This window comes from Oncorhynchus clarkii, chromosome 12 (genome assembly GCF_045791955.1).
Source record: "Oncorhynchus clarkii lewisi isolate Uvic-CL-2024 chromosome 12, UVic_Ocla_1.0, whole genome shotgun sequence".
In the NCBI taxonomy this organism is placed as follows: domain Eukaryota; kingdom Metazoa; phylum Chordata; class Actinopteri; order Salmoniformes; family Salmonidae; genus Oncorhynchus; species Oncorhynchus clarkii.
In genome coordinates, this window is record NC_092158.1 from 32,953,631 (window position 1) to 32,973,873 (window position 20,243).

The following is a 20,243-nucleotide window of genomic DNA, read 5'->3' on the forward strand; positions in this document are numbered from 1 at the left end:
TCTACTTGGAAGTAATCTTGATTGACCCCAATTTATTTTGTCTCAAATGTTATTCTATGGTTAGCTGCTTTGTTGCTCAATGTTTCCCACCCAGGGCCAGCTCCAGTCATAATTTAAAAAAAGTGGTTGCTTAGGGGACCCAACCAAAACCAAGAGAAAAATTATAAATAAAAAGTTATATTTACATTTTTTAGAAACTCCGTTGTGGTATCAACATACTATTGAGAGTAAAATTAAATTAAATTGGTAGTTTGTCTAGCCAGCCATCTACACTTGTAGTAATCATGGCCGAATACCGACCGGGCACACAGGGCACATGCCAAGAGGCCCTGAACTCCAGGGGTTCCCTATTGATTTTGTTAGTCATTCTCACTCAAATGTCATATTAACATGTCATAAGTCATTACAAAATGTGTAGAATTGCAGGAAATTTACTTTAACTTTCTCACCTGGATATTTAATTAAAAAATCTCAACATTTGTAAGAGAATTCACAAAAAATATTCTGGTGTTTTATACATGTCCCAATGTGGGTGATAATTTAGAGAGAACAGCTTCTCTGTTCATACTTCCAGACTATTTTTATCAAGCTCTTTTTTAAAAATGTCTTAATAAAAATATGTATTACAAATTACAATAACAAAAAAACAGGCCATCACTACACGTATTTCTCTAAAGAAACATAAAATAAACAGAAACAAGAAATAAAAATCACTACACATGAATTGCAAGTTCTTATTTTATTCTCAGCAGTAAGGACACGTCACTGGAACGAACAGCGACTGCGCGGCCTGTTTGAATGATAGCTGATGAACGAATCAGGAATGAGAGTTTACTGAGGGCCGGTGCAAGGCCAATAAACACGTTGCATAGTGTGGTTGGGCGGGAACACAAGGTTGTGAGTATATGTGTAACAGCAACAGTGGTAAGTGCCGCTCAAAATAGCTGCTACCTCAACGAAAAATATAATTTAACTGCTCTATGGCTCTGTTTGTATGACTATTCTGAAATTAATCACGAGGTGTAGCTTTGAGAATAAATGAAAGCAGATTTTCTGTTCATTCATACAGCTAAAGTTAGCTAGCAAGTTAGCATGTAAAAAGAAGGCTCAGCCCTCCTTCAGTTTAATGGAATCTGCACTGTCTATTTACAGGAACGGAAAACCCATCAGATAACTGCGTATTGCGTTTAGCTAGGTCAATACATACATGCATATTTGCTAACACATTAAGCTACATTAACTAGCTAGTTAACTTTACCTATTTAGCAAAGGCTGGCTGCCAGATTTGTCACTTTCTTGGTCATTTCTACATGTGTCTTAATGAATGTCTTAATAATTTGGTTGAAGAAGGCAGAGAAATAACCAATGATGTGTTGGAAAGAACTGTATGAATAGCAAGGAATGTTTGCAGTCTAGACGGAGTTGCATCCATTTCCTGGTTTCATTCTTCGCCACATCAAACTGGAAGTGCGCATGTCCTTATCGGGGGCGATTCATTACGCCGGTTCTGTTGCAAAACGTTTCATAAACGGGGATAGACCTACCTGAATTTTCCAATATAAACTTAAATTTTAGTTGCAATGCTTGGACTAATGCTTACACACCTAGTGGGAACAGACTGAATCACGTCTTTTAAACCCAATCAGTGATTTCATCAGGCAAATAATGTTGGTGTAAGACAAGTTGTTAATAATAGATTGCGGTTTTGTGTTTAACATTACTCAAGTGAATTTTCCAATATAATTGGGGTTTAGTTTGTAGACTGAAGCTCCATGTTTTCAAACCCAAAATTACTATGAAAATAATTGATGGAATAGATTTGCCTCATGGCCAATCTACTGACCAAGCTAGTAAAAACTGACTTGTTGGGAGTGTACTTTTTGTGCTGCTTTGATTCATGCACAAGCAATGCAAGTGGGGAAGTTTGGAATGGAGTAGAGGTTGACCGACTGATTTTTCAACGCCGATACCGATTATTGGAGGACCAAAAACAGACAATACCGATTAATCGGCCGATTTAAATAAGAAAATATATATTTTACTTATTTGTAATAATGACAATTACAACAATACTGAATGAACACGTATTTTATCTTAATATAATACATAAATAAAATAAAAAAACAATTTAGCCTCAAATAAATAATGAAACATGTTCAATTTGGTTTAAATAATGCAAAAGCAAAGTGTTGGAGAAGAAAATAAAAGTGCAATATGTGCCATGTGAAAAAAAAGCTAACGCTTAAGTTCCTTGCTCAGAACATATGAAAGCTGGTGGTTCCTTTTAACATGAGACTTCAATATTCCAAGTTAAGAGGTTTTAGGTTGTAGTTTATAGTCTTTATAGGACTATTTCTCTCTATACCATTTGTATTCCATATACCTTTGACTATTTGATGTTCTTATAGGCACTTTAGTATTGCCAGTGTAACCGTATAGCTTCCGTCCCTCTCCTCGCTCGAACCAGGACAACCAACAGCCACCCTCGAAGCAGCGTTACCCATCGCTCCAGAAAAGCAGCGGCCCTTGCAGAGCAAGGGGAACAACCACTCCAAGTCTCAGAGCGAGTGACGTTTGAAACGCTAGTTAGCGCTACCCCGCTAGTTAGCGCTACCCCGCTAACTAGCTAGCCATTTCACATCGGTTACACAGCCTAATCTCGGGAGTTGATAGGCTTAAAGTCATAAACAGCGCAATGCTTGAAGCATTGCGAAGAGCTGCTGGCAAAATGCACGAAAGTGCTGTTTGAATTAATGCTTACGAGCCTGCTGCTGCCTACCATCGCTCAGTCAGCCTGCTCTATCAAATATCAAATCATAGACTTAATTATAACATAATAACACACAGAAATACGAGCCTTTGGTCATTAATATGGTAAAATCCGGAAACTATCATTTCGAAAACAAAGCATTTATTATTATCGCATATGCCCTCACTCTGCGTGCAATGAACACAAGAGACGTGACAATTTCACCTGGTTAATATTGCCTGCTAACCTGGATTTCTTTTAGCTAAATATGCAGGTTTAAAAATATATACGTCTGTGTATTGATTTTAAGAAAGGCATTGATGTTTATGGTTAGGGACACGTTGGAGCAAAGACAGTCCTTTTTCCGCGAATGCGCACCGCATCGATTATATGCAACACAGGACACGCTAGATAAACTAGTAATATCATCAACCATGTATAGTTAACTAGTGATTATGATTGATTGTTTGTTTTTTATAAGATCCCCGAGCTGACAAGGTAAAAATCTGTCGTTCTGCCCCTGAACAAGGCAGTTAACCCACCGTTCCTAGGCCGTCATTGAAAATATGAATGTGTTCTTAACTGACTTGCCTAGTTAAATAAAGGTGTAAAAAAAAAAAAAACGGCCAAAATCGGTGTCCAAAAATACCGATTTCCAATTGTTATAAAAACTTGAAATCGGCCCTAATTAATCGGTCATTCCGATTAATCGGTCGACCTCTAGAATGGAGCTTGCTGCCTTGCACCTTCACTGCTAATGTAGATTCTTTCCAATAGGGATAAGCCAAGTTATCACTCCCCGTGTGAAGATGACGAAGTTAGGCTTCCTGCGGCTGTCCTATGAAAAACAGGACACGTTGCTGAAGCTGCTCATCCTGTCAATGGCTGCAATCCTCTGTAAGAACACATACATACATTATTATTAGGGCCATTGTCGCGGACTCTGATGATCCAACGTGTAGAGATGGTTTAGACTTGTTCTTTTTCCCCCTTCTTGTTAGCCTTTTCCACCAGGCTTTTCTCTGTGTTAAGGTTCGAGAGTGTCATCCATGAGTTTGATCCGTAAGTCCACTGCCTTGGTTTCTTAATACTCAGATTCATGGTAGTTTACAACATTTTTTCTCAATGTTGTTTAAAACCAGAAATGGAGCATGACCTTGAATGCTTTTCTGCTTCATCCTCAGATACTTTAACTACAGAACAACCCGCTTCTTGGTAGAAGAGGGGTTCTACAACTTTCATAACTGGTTTGATGACCGGGCATGGTACCCTCTGGGGAGAATCATCGGTGGCACTATTTACCCAGGTAGGAATGGGATGACCTGTTCAACACAATACTTTGTACAGTACTTTACATTATAGGGTGATTATCTAGACATTAAAATGTTCAGCTAAAAAAAGTCCTGTTAAGGTGGCTTTGGGTAATAAAGTCCTTGTGTCACCATTTTTTCCCTCTGTTATATAGATCCTTTCTGTGATTTTGTTTTGGCCTATCCCACAATTTTTTTGGCAACAGCAAGCTGACACGGCCAGTAGCTGAAATACTTGCCCTTCGTTAACTCTTTCTGTTCTGCCCTGTTCCCCCAGGCCTGATGATCACCTCTGCTGCTCTGTACCACGTCCTGAACTTCTTCCACATCACCATTGACATCCGTAACGTCTGTGTCTTTCTGGCTCCCCTCTTCTCCTCCTTCACTGCAATCGTCACCTACCACTTCACCAAGGAGCTCAAGGTAGGTTGCAGCACACCTGGGTCCTGTTCAGGGGGTAGACAACATAAAGAAATGGAGGAAAGCAGGGAGATAGCCTACAACCTGAAAATGCTCAAGAGTTCTGAAATGTACTTGTTTCCATGGCTTTCATATCTACAGTCTATTTCTTGTAGGATGCAGGTGCTGGGCTCTTGGCTGCTGCCATGATAGCAGTGGTACCTGGCTACATTTCCCGTTCTGTCGCAGGCTCCTATGACAATGAAGGTACAGAAATGGCCTCATCCCCTTAACATGCCAGTTTAAAGGACTTAGCCCATGTTGTGGTCTTTAATATCATTTATTGTTTTTCTGTCCAGGTATTGCCATCTTTTGCATGCTGCTGACGTACTACATGTGGATCAAGGCAGTCAATACAGGCTCCATATACTGGTCCGCCATGTGTGCCCTGGCCTACTTCTACATGGTGAGACAAACGCCTCTAAAATATAGAAATGATGAGGAACTTTAACAATCAAGAGAACTTACAAACTGAAAGGTACAGTAACTTAGTCTGTGCTAAAGGTTGTGACACTCCGCTCATGGTGCTCATCTGAAGGAGGCTTTCTTTCACTGCGTTCAAGATGAAGAAAAAATATAAAGCGGTGTGCATCGTTATAATAGGATGGCGCCGGAGAAGATAGCAGATGTTTTACGTGCCCCCAACCGATTATTTTTTTTGTTTGTTTATTTGCATTGTTTAACTTTTTCTTATTTTGTACATCATGTTGCCGCTACAGTCTCTTATGACAAATAACTTCTGGACATCAGGACTGCGATTACTCACCACGGACTAGCAGAATCCTTTTTTTCCTTTAATGAGTCTGACGAGCCCGACGCAAACAATATACTGCTTTCTCGGGATCATGCCCAGATCCCCGTGATTTGCATGAAGAGGAGGTGGAAAAAAAATGGACCAGAGGGTGGGCTGCCTTCTGAGAATTCGTAGGCGATTGAATAAACCCCCACCTCCTTCCATTCTGCTAGCAAACGTGCAATCTTTGGACATTAAAATAGATGACCTTAAACTACCAACAGGACATTCAAAACTGTAATATCTTATGCTTCACGGAGTCATGGCTGGTTATACGCTGCACCGGCAGGATAGAATAGCAGCTTCTGTTAAGACAAGGGGCGGTGGACTATGTACTTTTGTAAATAACAGCTGGTGCACGATATCTAAGGAAGTCTCGAGTTATTGCTCGCCTGAGGTAGAGTATCTCATGATAAACTGTAGACCACACTACCTACCTAGAGAGTTTCTGTATTTTTCGTAGCTGTTTACATACCACCCCAGTCAGAGGCTGGCACTAAGACAGCATTGAATGAGCTGTATTCCACCATAAGCAAACAGGAAAACGCTCACCCAGAGGTGGCACTCCTAGTAGCCGGGGACTTTAATGCAGGGAAACTTAAATCTGTTTTACCAAATTTCTATCAGCATGTTAAATGTGCAACCAGGTTCTTCCGATGGCATTGAGGAGTACACCACATCAGTCATTGGTGTCATCAATAAGTGCATCGATGACATCAATAAGTCCATCGACGACGTCGTCCCCACAGTGACCGTACGTACAGAAGCCATGGATTACAGGCAACATCCGCACTGAGCTAAAGGCTAGAGCTGCCGCTTTCAAGGAGCGGGACTCTAACCCGGAAGCTTATAAGAAATCCCGCTATTCCCCCTGACAAACCATCGAACAGGCAAAGCGTCAGTACAGGACTAAGATCGACTCGTACTACACCGGCTCTGACACTCGTCAGATGTGGCAGGGCTTGCAAACCATTAGACTACAAAGGGAAGCGCAGCCGAGAGCTGCCCAGTGACCCGAGCCTACCAGATGAGCTAAACTATTTCTATGCTCGCTTTGAGGCAAATAACACTGAAACATGCATGAGAGCCCCAGCTGTTCTGGAAGACTGTGTGATCACGCTCTCCACAGCCAATGTAAGACCTTTTAACCTCTCTGGGATTTGTGGGACGCTAGCATCCCACCTCGCCAACAGCCAGTGAAATTACAGGGCGCCAAATTCAAACAGAAATCTCATAATTAAAATTCCTCAAACATACAAGTATTATACACCATTTTAAAGATAAACTTCTTATTAATCCAACCACAGTGTCCGATTTACGGCGAAAGCACACCATGCGATTGTGTTAGGACAGCACCTAGCCACAGAGAACCATACAGACATTTTGTGAGGACTCTCAAAAGTCAGAAATAGCGATTTAAATTAATCACTTACCTTTGATGAACTTCATCTGGTGGCACTCCCAGGACTCCATGTTACACAAATGTTTGTTTTGTTCAATAAAATCCCTCTATGTCCAAATACCTCTGTTTTGTTCGCGTTTAGTTCAGTAATCAAAAGGTACAAAACGTGCTCCCAACATCCAGATGAAAAGTAAAAAAGTTCCATTAAAGTTCGTCAACATGTCAAACGATGTTTATAATCAATCGTTTGGATCTTTTTATCATAAATATTCAATAATATTTCAACCGAACAATACCGTTGTCATTAGAAAGGAAAGAGAACGAACGGCGCGCTTCACGGCCACGCACGATAAACAACTCATGGCTTTCAGCTGAGCCACTTACTGAGTGGTCTTGTTCTCTCCCCTTTCACAATAGAAGCCTGAAACAACTTCTAAAGACTTGACATCTACTGGAAGCCTTGGGAAGTGCAATCTGACCCCACAGGCACTGGAGAGGCATTCACTTAAAAAATGACAAACCTCAAAATTCCCACTTCCTGGTTGGATTTTTCTCAGGATTCGCCTGCCATATGAGTTCTGTTATACTCAGACATTATTTTAACAGTTTTGGAAACTTTAGTGCTTTCTATCCAAATCTACCAATTATATGCATATCCTAGCTTCTGGGCCTGAGTAGCAGGCAATTTACTCTGGGCACGCTTTTCAACCAAACTTCCCAATGCTGCCCCCTATCCCAATGAAGTTAAACAGGTCAGCATTCACAAGGCTGCAGTGCCAGATGGATTATCAGGACGTGTACTGCGAGCATGCGCTAACCAACTGGCAAGTGTCTATACTGACATTTTCAACCACTCCCTGTCCGAGTCTGTAATACCAACATGTATTAAGCAGACCACCATAGTGCCTGTGCCCAAGAACTCGAAGGTAACCTGCCTAAACGACGTCCAACCCGTAGCACTCACATCTGTAGCCATGAAGTGCTTCGAAAGGCTGGTCATGGCTCACATTAACACCATAATCCCAGAAACCCTAGACCCACTCCAATTTGTATACCGCCCCAACAGATCCACAAGTGATGCAATCTCAATTGCACTCCACACTGCCCTTTCCCACCTGGACAAAAGGAACACCTATGTGAGAATGCTGTTCATTGACTACAGCTCAGCGTTCAACACCATAGTGCCCTCAACTCATCAATAAGCTAAGGACTCTGGGACTAAACACCTCCCTCTGCAACTAGATCCTGGACTTCCAGACGAGCCCCCAGGTGGTAAGGGTAGATAACAACATCTGCCACGCTGATCCTCAACACAGGGGCCCGTCAGGGGTGTGTGCTCAGTCCCCCCCTGTACTCCCTGTTCACTCATGACTGCACGACTCCAACACCATTAAGTTTGCCGATGACACAACGGTGATAGGTCTGATCAATGACAATACAGCCTATAGGGAGGAGGACAGAGACCTGACCGTGTGTTGTGAGGACAACAACCTCTCCTTCAATGTGATCAAGACCAAGGATATGATTGTGGACTACAGGAAAAGAGGACCGAGCACTCCCCTATTCTCATCGATCGGGCTGCAGTGGAGCAGGTTGAGAGCTTCAAGTTCCTTGGCATCCACATCACCAACAAACTAACATGGTCCAAGCACACCAAGACCATTGTAAAGAGGGCACAACAAAACCTATTCCCCCTCAGGAGACTGACATTTTTTGCCATGGATCCTCAAAAGGTTCTGCAGCTGCACCATCAAGAGCATCCTGACTGGTTGCATCACTGCCTGGTATGGCAACTGCTCGGCCTCCGACCTCAAGGCACTACAGAGGGTAGGGCGAACGGCCCAGTACATCACTGGGGCCAAGCTTCCTGCCATCCAGGACCTCTATACCAGGCGGTGTCAGAGGAAGGCTGTAAAAATTGTCAGACTCCAGCCACCGTAGCCATGGACTGTTCTTTCTGCTACGGCAGGCTACGGCAAGGTACCGGAGCGCCAAGTCTAGGTCCAAGAGGCTTCTAAACAGCTTCTACCCCCAAGCCATAAGACTCCTGAACACCTAATAAAATGGCTACCCAGACTATTTGCATTGCCCCCCCCTCTTTTACACCGCTGCTACTCTCTGTTGTTATCATCTATGCGTAGTCACTTTATTAATAACTTTACCTACATGTACATATTACCTCAACTAACCGGTGCCCCCGCACATTGGCTCTGTACCGGTGCCCCCCCCCTCTTGAATTACTTGTTACTTTTATTTCTTATTCTTAACCATATTTTATTTTAACTGCATTGTTGGTTAGGGCCTCGTAAGTAAGCATTTCATTGTAATACAACGCCTGTTGTATTCGGCGCAAGTGACTAATAAAATTTGATTTAATATGAGGCAAAAACGTTAAACCAACTGAACACACCCCTTATGTCTTTGTCTATAGGTGTCCTCCTGGGGTGGCTATGTGTTCCTGATCAACCTCATCCCCCTCCACGTGCTGGTCCTCATGCTCACCGGCCGCTTCTCCCACCGTATCTACGTGGCCTACTGCACCGTCTACTGCCTGGGAACCATCCTCTCCATGCAGATCTCTTTCGTCGGCTTCCAAGTAAAAAAAAGAAAAACGTATTCTCTCCCTTCATTCGCATAGACACAGCAGCTGCCTTGTCAGTTGTTAAACTGCATGTCCGTTGCATGTTATCTTGTGAAGACAATGATGGCCCAATATGATTATTTACAATGATTAAGCCATTATATATTGTACGATCAGTCATTTTTGCTGGTGGAGAGATTTTGGGAAACACACGCACAGTTCATTCAACTCCTTGTCTCCCTCTCATCTCCATTTGAAGCCAGTGCAGTCGTCTGAGCACATGGCAGCATTCGGGGTGTTTGGCCTATGTCAGATTCATGCCTTTGTGGACTACCTGCGCAGCAAGCTAAACGCCCAGCAGTTTGAGGTCCTCTTCAAGAGCGTCATCTCCCTGGTGGGCTTCGTACTGCTCTCTGTGGGCACCGTGCTCATGCTAACCGGTAAGAGGCTCGCCAAGGATCCACTCAGTAAAATACGATCATTCAAGTCCAGTTAAAATATTTGAAAGAAAACCAATACTGCTGTATTTGAATTCAGGTCTGCCACTCAGACAGGCCTGGGCAATGCCTCGACTCTACTCAGTAATGTAGGCTTCTATTTATAGGCCTGTATGGTCGTTCAAAGCTTGTTTGTTGTTGTTGAACCTGTAATTGCATTTCTCTATCAACACAATTCCTCTATAAATTTGAGATTCTCCACATTTAAAATGCCTTTTTTAGGAACATACTGATATGGTCAAGATTAAGAAAATGCAAAACAGTATACCCATTAAGTATCAGAACTACAGTAAGTGATTTGGTAGTGCCTTTTTATTTGACATGACTTGACTGTGTTGTGATTGTTGTATTTCTCAGGGAAGATCTCCCCCTGGACGGGTCGTTTCTACTCACTGCTGGACCCATCTTACGCCAAGAACAACATCCCCATCATCGCCTCTGTGTCTGAGCACCAGCCCACCACCTGGTCCTCCTACTACTTTGACCTGCAGCTGCTCGTCTTCATGTTCCCAGGTACATAGATTATTCTCAATCAGTCTCGAATGTCAGAATCTTGCTGGTGAAATTATTTTTAGATGAATGGATCGATCAGAATACCTTTGGGACAAAGGTACAAAAATCACTTGCTTTAATGAACCTGCGTTGCTTCCTCCTGACAGTGGGTCTGTATTACTGCTTCAATAACCTGTCTGATGCAAGGATCTTCATCATCATGTATGGAGTCACCAGCATGTACTTCTCAGCTGTCATGGTAAGTCAGCTAGCAGATTAGAATGAGAGGAATATTTGAGACCATACATTTAAAATATTCCAATATTTCTGCTGTTGTGAGTAGTACTTGCACATGGTCAGATCAAATCAAATTTATTTATATAGCCCTTCGTACATCAGCTGATATCTCAAAGTGCTGTACAGAAACCCAGCCTGAAACCCCAAACAGCAAGCAATGCAGGTGGTACCTAACTGTCAGCTCTAGGGTTGTCATGATACCAGAATTCAATACTGATACCAGGTTTAGTTGCAAAATACTCAACCAAAATGATACTCAATGTCGAAATGATACCACACCAAGAAAAATAGTGTATTGGCTAAAGTCACTGAATAACCAACCGACTGTCCTTTATTTTTCAAAACGTTTCTTTTTTTTTACATTTTGAACTACTGAAATAACAAATAGAATATCTATTCAATTTCTTTCAAAAATAAAACCATATTAAATAACAGAAGAATGTCGTAAAATGTCCTTATGCAAAACTATGCGACTCGGCGCATATAAAATAATTTTACAATGGCCATAATATTGGATCAAATTACATTCATTTGACCTATGATTCATTACAGTTAAATAATTATGTATTAATTGAATAGTTTAGTTCCAAAACAACTAACACTTTGAAACTAATTTTAAGTTTATACACAATGGATTTTATACACCATACTACCATTCCGAGTGCATTTCAACTCCCAGGGTGCAATGCTCCGCCCAGGGCTGCTGGCTGGCTAGTGGCTACTGCTAGCAAGCCCAGACAAATAAAGTTGTTTAATTTAAATATATTGCTGTCATAGCTAAATGAGTGCATTTCACATTACTTTTGGGTTGTAATCGTATTATAATTCTCACATGAATGTCATGCTGAAAATGCTGTATGTTCATGTCATTGCCACTCAAAAATAATTAGAATTTAGTTGCTAGTAGAATAACATTACAATGCAAAATGTCATGTGTAGAATCATTTGTCATTTTGCAACTAAACCTGCCTTGCGCTGCTTTATAACACCTTTTGCATAGTGGTTTCTCTGTGCTGGCCCTCATCTGCTCTGTAAGCAAAATATCTTCCGTTGTTCCCCACGATTACATTGGGGAGGGGACTGTGGATCGTTTTCAGTCCTTTCGTTAGGCTAACGCGATATCTCAGACAGCACTGGCCTGATTTTGATGAAACTTGGGTGAATGAATTGTCTTGCCATAGAGATCCGGATTTACAAAATTACACCGTTTGGCCCAAGTCAGGAGCTATAGTAATTAACTGAAATTTGTGTCACACCAGAGGAAGAGGCGATGCTAGAGTGGGAACTGGGACCAAAATCTGTCTTCTCCAGCAGGTGGTGATTTTTCTTTGCCACGTCACAGGGAGTGGATTAGGTAAAAAAAAAAAATCAAAAGTCAGTTTTTTTTTTTTGTATTTGTGCTTTACTAATTATATTTGACTACCTTTACTTCACTACCTTCCTAAAGAAAATAATGTACTTTTTATTCCATACATTTTCCTTGACAAGAAAAAGTTATTTCCAATGCTTAGCAGGATAGGAAAATTGTCCAATTCACACACTTGTCAAGAGAACATCCCTGGTCATCCCTACTGCCTCTGATCTGAAGGACTTGCGGATCACAAATGCTTACACCGCACCAAAACCGGCTGCAAATTGATTTTGTCCTCCCCCACCAAACGCGATCACGACACGCAGGTTGAAATATCAAAACAAACTCTGAACCAATTGTATTAATTTGGGGACAGGTCGAAAAGCATTAAACATTTATGGCAATTTAGCTAGCTAGCTTGCAGTTGCTAGCTAATTTGTCCTGGGATATAAATGTTGAATTGTCATTTTACCTGAAATGCATAAGGTCCTCTACTCTGACAAGTAATCCACAGAAAACGGTCAACCGAATCGTTTCTAGTAATCTCTCCTCCTCCCAGGCTTTTTCTTCTTTGGACTTTATATGGAAATTGGCATCTAACTTTCATAGTTACCACGACGACCGACCAAACTCAGTTCGTCTTTCAATCACCCATGTGGGTATAACCAATGAGGGGATGGCACGTGGTTATCTGCTTCTATAAACCAATGAGGAGATGGGAGAGGCAGGACTTGCACCACATTCAGCGTCACAAATAGTACCGACTTCTATTTTAGTGAAGCAATTATTTTTAAACTATTTTTTGCCGGATTTAAAATTTCCAACATTTTGGTTTGGCTATTTGTTAGTCAGCTTGTCTATAATTAGATACATGCAGCTTCTCTTCTGTCATTATATGTTGCCCGAGAAGACTGAATAAACCGTTGCTCACCAGAATGTCATAAATCAGTAGAATGAATGCCTCCATCTAGTTGATATGGGTAAAGTTCTCTTTCAGCTCTGCTTCTTTCACGGAGCAAAGCCATTTAGGGGCTTGGTTTCAAATGTTTGTGTTATTGCATTTTATAAGATTTTCTGTGCAAAATTTCCAAATTACATCATTTTGACTGATTGAAAGGAAATAGAAAGCTGTGAGAATTACCTAACATGTTTCTGGTAAGATTTCATTTCAGCTTGGATGCATATTTTGTGCTTTTATGATACTAATAAAGATAGATACATACCATACCATCAAAATTTAGCCTACATTTGGTGTATCATTTTACTGTAAGAAATGCTTACTTCTGCAGGAGTTATATTAAGGCTATGTGAGAGATTATAGACCTATAGTCAGTGTCCAGATATCAGTTTCCAATTAACCCATCTGAACAATAGGCTACAGTTCCCTTGATGTGACATAGGCCTATTTGAAGTCCCCGTCTTGTGACTCAAATTTGTATAGCGCCTCACAATCGCATGCTATCATCCTATTTTACCACTTCAACAAATATTTTCCCAAACGTTACTTTTCTGGCCCTCCCTTTATTTTCAACTCTCCATTTCGCAGCTTATCTTATTGAATTAAACTCCTACTTTTTTGCCTCCATGGATTGACTAACTTTTTCTGCCTGTTCCTAAAAGCATTTGGCGATTGGAGTGTAGGCTATTTGGTGCATGTACAGTTAGGCCCTAACGCTTATGAACTAATGCCAGATAGCCTAAAATAATGAAAGAAAAGCCGAGCAGGTGTGTTTAACTAATCCAGCTGCTTCTCTCCTCAGGTGCGTCTGATGCTGGTCCTGGCCCCAGTCATGTGCATCCTGTCAGGCATTGGTGTGTCCCAGGTCCTCACAACTTACATGAAGAACCTGGATATCAGCCGGCCAGACAAGAAGAGCAAGAAGCAGCAGGACGCCACCTACCCCTTCAAGAACGAGGTAAGAGAGGAAGGATACTTCAAATTGTATTTGTCACATGCGCCAAATATAACAACCATGCTATCTACAAGGGTTACCGGTACCAAGTCAATGTGCAGGGGTATGGGGTAGCTGAGGTAATATGTACATGTAGGTAGGGGTAAAGTGACTATGCATTGATAATAAGCAGAGTAGCAGCAGTGTGTGTGAATGTTTGTTTATATTACTGAAATGCAGCACTGAGAATGTATCCATTGCTACTGGATGTCATTCCAACTTTTGGTAAGGGCTGATAAGGGACCTCTAGTGAGATCTAGGCCCGGTCCAGTAACAACCGTTAAACCCTAGACACTTGTATAGATCTGAAAGTCTTTCTAGTATTTGTTCCGCTGATATCCTGTACCATTTTGTCTACCAGGTGGCCAGTGGGATGATTCTGGTCATGACCTTCTTCCTCATCACTTACACCTTTCACTCCACCTGGGTGACCAGCGAGGCCTACTCCTCTCCCTCCATCGTCCTGTCAGCCCGCGGTGGAGACGGCAGCCGCATCATCTTTGACGACTTCAGAGAGGCCTACTACTGGCTACGCCACAACACTCCAGTGGATGCTAAAGTGATGTCATGGTGGGATTACGGCTATCAGATAACGGCCATGGCCAATCGAACAATTCTAGTGGACAACAACACGTGGAACAACACACACATCTCCAGAGTGGGCCAGGTGAGGTGTTTTTTGTATTGATGACTTAACATGGGACTGATAAGTGGGAAAATCCTATCATCTGTTAATGGCTGCTTGGTACCTGTGACTGCTGAACTTCAATTAAACTGTGTTTCTATTGACCGGTAGGCCATGGCGTCCACTGAGGAAAAGGCCTATGAGATCATGCGGGAGCTAGATGTCAGCTACGTCCTAGTGATCTTTGGTGGACTAACGGGGTACTCATCAGACGGTATGTCTACAAAGCCAGTGGAAACTATCAATGCCCATCACCCTATGGATAATCACTTTGTTGAATTATTACAGCTTCTTATTATTACAGCATTTTAACATATTTCATATTACATTATTTAACTCATGATCATTAGTTGTCAATGCCTAATACATACATTAGATGGAGCACCTTTTGCATGTCCATAAATAAACTTGAATGTCAATCATGCTTTAGGTCTGCTAACACTTCCTCTATCCTCTGTGCAGACATTAACAAGTTCCTGTGGATGGTGCGTATAGGTGGTAGCACAGACACAGGGAAGCACATCAAGGAGCACGACTACTACACCCCCACTGGAGAGTTCCGTGTGGACCGAGAGGGCTCCCCCGTCCTGCTCAATTGCCTCATGTACAAGATGTGCTACTACCGCTTCGGGCAGGTCTACACAGAGGCCAGTGAGTAACCCTGCATGATTATAATCCATATGGCAGGTCTGCTCCGAAACTATCTAGTATCAGGTATGCTTGTCTGACATCATCCTCTATCCCTTCAAACTAATATCCTATTTCTCATGATTTTTCAATGATTTCCTGAAGTATCAGAGTGGCATTATACCTCATAACATGTCTCCACAGAGGACTGTGTGAAAATATTATATTCCTCTTTATCATCTTGGCCCTAGTCCTGATTTTCTAACCCTTGTTCCAGAGCGCCCCCCTGGCTATGACAGAGTACGAAATGCTGAGATCGGCAACAAGGACTTTGAGCTGGATGTGCTGGAGGAGGCCTACACTACAGAGCACTGGCTGGTCAGGATATACAAGGTAAACTTTCTTTCTGTGACTACTGTCTTACTCTCCTCTGTATTTATTCAGTCCCGCCCGTAGAGTACCAGGCCATTCCAGGGGGTTATTTATATGAAATGTCTCTAGTTGAATGTGTTGTTTTCACCTTATCGGCTCAGGTGTCTCCGTTACTGGCCCAACACTCTAACTACTAGGCTACCTGCCATTACATGTAAACCCCTCAAACTCCACTCTGGACCTCGAAGCCAGTCACACTGCATTTATTTCATTGTTCCTCCCCTAATCAGGGACTGATTTAGACCTGGAACACCAGGTGGGTATAATTAATTATGAGGTAGAACAGAAAACCAGCAGGCTACGGACCTCTTAGGGTAAGAGTTGAATACCCCCTGATGTAGACACTTATTTTAAACACATTATTAACACTGTCCTGTGTTTACCCCCTTGAGGTGAAAGATCTGGATAACCGAGGGCTCTCACGGACGTAAAGCCCTCCAACCCGTCATCGTTCATGCACCTCTATTAGCACACAGCACTGAAAAGCCTTCCCCTCTGGTCTAACTTTTTCATTTTGTTTGTAGAATTTTTGTTTGTTTTTTGTACTTACCTATGTGGAGTCTCTCTCGTCTGGGAATGGAAGGAGGTGGTGTTTCATAATGTCCAATCAAATATCAAGGAGTGATTTCTGCAATCAGTGGCCAAAAGAACACGCTTTGAATTTTTACAATTTGGTCAATTAAAGGAGGCTTAAATGTGACAAAATGGCATGTTGTCTGTCATTTGTTTTGTTTTGAATTTTCTTTGCACAGTACAATGCATTCTTTGGCAGATTTGTTTTCCCCAAAAGCTTTATAGGAGTCAAGATTTGGCAACCTTTTCAACTCACAAATTGTTTTGATGATTTTGCTTACTGAATACCAAGACAATGGTATGATTTGAACTGTGGGGGGAAAAGTACTATATATGCAGTGGTAACTGTGGTCACATTTCACAGAAAAGGAACACAGGTTTTTCTAAATGGGTCACCTACACTGTATATAGCTGCAGTTTCTCAAGGTTCAAAAGCCTTGTTCACATTGGCAGTTTAAGTGACACTTTTTAAAGAAATGCATATCCAATTCTAATATGTTCTTTTTCCTGCAGTCTGATCAGCCAAAAACACATGACATCTGATATTACAAGCCACAGATGGTTAATTAGTATAGACTGTTATTTGGCACATCTTGTTGCTTGCTCGCTACTCTGAAAGTTCGACAAGAACATGTGGTAGCTAACTAGCTTGTGAATTGTTTACATATAAATTCGTGAATGTGTTAAAGCTTAACAGATAGCTAGTTGACAGCTGTGGCTATCCAAAAAAAATGACTATTTTTGAAAGTTGGTTCATCTTATCTTTTGATGCATAGTGTTCTTACACTATGATTTTAACATTCAAAGCAACTGGGAAATGTCCATGGCAGGCATTGTCACAGCCTGCTACATAACTCCGTCATTTGTAACTCACTGTTTGGACAGTCAGTATTCCAAAACGGTTTGAGCAATAAGGCCTGCAGTGTGAACGCTTAAACTAGAACTGACTGCATTGTAGCAAAATGAACTCTTATTAAAATATTTTCATATGTACCCCTGACAAGTGAGCACTTGGATATGGTCGTTTAAATAAATCCATAGAATGTTGGAATTGCGTATAGTAAGACGTTTGTCCAAATTCTATAGCAATATAGAGTGGGAAAGCGGCCATGCGTTTAGAAACTGCAGTAAATAAAACCTAATAAACATCTGTCTTGTCCGAAATTGGAGTCTATGCAGACCCGTGCGCCAATCAGAACCACGGTAAGCCTATATGCAAATAAGCCATTTGCCACAAGGGGCCTTTCATTATTCACTTTGAGCTGGACTGCTTGTTAATAGGCAGTGGCATCATTCGAACGCGTTCGCCAAAAAAACACAATACACCTGAATGGATTTCTGTAAATTCCACAGGAGTCCTCTTACATTTGGGAACTTCACAGCCTACCTTTTCATGGCTGTTTAATCAATAGGACTATCGCTCCCTCGGTTGCTGAATCACGTCAACAACAAGATCAACTAATGCTAGCCAGAGCCAGATGAGCTAAAATGTAATGAGGGAACATTAGATTAACGTATCTAGTTGGCTGTCAAAATTGCACTGATTAACAATGGGGAATTAGTAGCCTCCTTGTCCTTCTGCAGTTTGCTTCCCAATGCATGCTTGTTTTGACAACTGAATGGAAACTTGCTAACACGTCCGATGCCAAATACAGTTGATGACAACTAAGAGATATGCTAACTATGGATAACAGTCATTCAAGTTCAGCATAGCTAGAAAAGCAATTCACATTTCTTGCTAGCTAACCAAATGACACCTGGATCTCTAGCTGTAGCCACCTAAAAACGATATGAGAGGGTAAAGTTGGTAACTCACCCACCCCTCCAATGACTTAGCAGCTTGCTAATGTTAGGCTACTTATTTTTAGCTGGCTAAATAAATAGCTAGCTACATAAATATATAAACTAGCCTAGGGGTGTCAAACTACACCTAGGGGTGTCAAGCTACATAAATAGATAAACTAGCCTAGGGGTGTCAAACTCAATCAGGCTACTGCTCAGATGTATTGTATTCGAGTAGCCAGCCTAGGCTACTGCTCAAATGTTGCTGTAATAGGCCTAACGTTACATGTTTATCCTTTGCATGGTGTTTTGGTGCAGGTTTAGTTTTTTGGTTATTCATTGTCAAACTTTAAAAACCAAAGCCAACCTGCAACATTTTAGTAGCCTAGCCATACTGTGGCATGTCTGTAAACGGGACACACGAAAGCAGTGCAATTGAAGTTTAATTCACCGACTCATTTATACTCGCGTGTTTGTCCTATTCGGCCCGCGGTCCTTGTGTTTGACGCATGTGCGATAGCCTATTCGCCACGTTATGACTGAGTTGTGATCATTGCCCTTGCTAGTTTGATTGTATTGACATTCCCAGCCTTAGTCGTCCGTTTTTGTTCAAAATATTGAGTCATTGAAACTGAAACAGTGCATCCCGAATGGGTAGACGCAGCAAACAATCTACCAGGCCAGCTGTGATTTACAACCTGAGCAATATTTATTCTACAAAACTTAGTCCACTCTGTTTGTTACAGATTCTAGTTTTGAGAACAGAACACTGTATTGAGAGCAAATGTTTCATCAATGAGAAAATGTGCAGAATGTTGGCCAAAATCCATATTGGTCCATCTACTCCCACTGCCTGCCACTGGGCTTCCTCTCGACATATTTGGTTATGAATGGGAATGCCAACCGGTTGCTTTATATTTATACATCTGCTGAAACATCGGACTCATTGTTCTGTGTATGCAGTCTCTGAACTAAATGTCAAACCACAGCTCCACCCCAAGGAAAATGACTGACTGCAGTAACACAACCAACCATGTGGATAAACGGCAGTAAGATTTACAGTTCCCCTGACTCTAACCTTTTAACGTAACTCCTACATTTAACCTTAATGCTAAACCCTGACCCTAACCTAGCTAACGTTAGCCGGCTAGCTAACGTTAGCCACCTAGCTAGAATTCGTAACATGTCATATGTTTTCCAATTCATAACGTATTGTTAGTTTTGCAAATTTGTAACATATTGTACATTTTTAAAACTCATAACATATTGTTGTTCGTAACATATAATACAAAATTGGTGATTAAATTCCTGCATAGCATACGAAACATAACATAAATGTATTGTCTCGGGTTTACATACATATAATATGAAATGCTCTGAGACCAGGTTGACCACTTACCAGCCTGGATAAACCAGACTGAACTTTTCACTCTTCTTCACAAAACACAATTTATAGACATTAGACACATTTCTTGTGTTTAGAATTCCATCATGATGATGACTATTGAATCCTGCAGATGAAGAATCAGATGTGCCTTTTGGAAAAAAATGTGACTTTACGAATCTTTTTTTTTTTAAGTATGGAAAAGAGTGAAATAAGAAAATTAGCAAGTATAATTCAAGGAGAGATGTTTGATGACATGATCTTTCAATAATGACACTTGATGTGGTATACACATTCCCCACCCAATAAATATTTGACCAGTGGTGTAAAGTACTTATGTAGCTTTTTGGGGTCTCTGTGCTTTACTATTTATATTTCTAACAACTTACTTTTACTTCACACATTTTCTCTGACACCCAGAAGTACTTGTTACAATTGTAATCAAATCAAATTGTATTTGTCATATGAGCCGAACACAAAAGGTGTAGTAGACCCTACCGTGAAATGCTTGCTTAGAAGCCCTTAACCAAGAATGCAGTTTTAAGAAAATAGAATAAAATCTATTATATCCGGGTGGCCATTTGATTAATTGTTCAGCAGTCTTATGGCCTGGAGGAAGAAGCTGTTAAGGAGCCTTTTAGACCTAAACTTGGCGCTCGGGTAATGCTTAGCAGGACAGAAAATGGTCCAATTCACGCACTTATAACATCCCTGGGCATCCCTACTGCCTCTGATATGGCAGACTCACTAAACACAAATGCTTCATTTTTAAATGATGTCTGAGTGTTGGAGTGAGCCCCTGGCTATCCGTTAACATTTTTTTTTAAGACAATTGGTACTTCTGCTTTGCTTAATTTAAGGAATTTGAAATTATTAA

General features: G+C 41.3%; 1 protein-coding gene across 2 annotated transcripts; it reads left to right on the top strand.

Moving 5' to 3' along the window:
• The first annotated feature begins 863 nt into the window (after positions 1 to 863).
• Positions 864 to 16,332, top strand: LOC139423086 (dolichyl-diphosphooligosaccharide--protein glycosyltransferase subunit STT3A-like). 2 transcript variants are annotated; one of them, XM_071174730.1, is made up of 17 exons: positions 864 to 924; positions 3,527 to 3,646; positions 3,751 to 3,811; positions 3,934 to 4,055; positions 4,337 to 4,482; positions 4,635 to 4,725; positions 4,818 to 4,924; positions 9,145 to 9,309; positions 9,554 to 9,734; positions 10,149 to 10,304; positions 10,451 to 10,542; positions 13,692 to 13,847; positions 14,245 to 14,550; positions 14,680 to 14,782; positions 15,031 to 15,219; positions 15,473 to 15,588; positions 16,020 to 16,332. In XM_071174730.1, exons 1-17 carry the CDS (start codon positions 906 to 908, stop codon positions 16,056 to 16,058), a joined length of 2,169 nt encoding a protein of 722 aa, XP_071030831.1. In that variant the 5' UTR covers positions 864 to 905; the 3' UTR covers positions 16,059 to 16,332. The 2 variants fall into 2 exon arrangements, with proteins under 2 accessions (XP_071030831.1, XP_071030830.1); XM_071174729.1 differs by lacking the exon at positions 16,020 to 16,332 and having other exon boundaries at positions 874 to 924; positions 15,473 to 15,719.
• The last annotated feature ends 3,911 nt before the right edge of the window (positions 16,333 to 20,243 follow it).

Coding starts and splice junctions, on each gene's coding strand:
- LOC139423086 (XM_071174729.1), top strand. Junction 4,483..4,634: donor ACTTCACCAAGGAGCTCAAG/GTAGGTTGCAGC, acceptor TATTTCTTGTAG/GATGCAGGTGCTGGGCTCTT. Junction 4,726..4,817: donor AGGCTCCTATGACAATGAAG/GTACAGAAATGG, acceptor TTTTCTGTCCAG/GTATTGCCATCTTTTGCATG.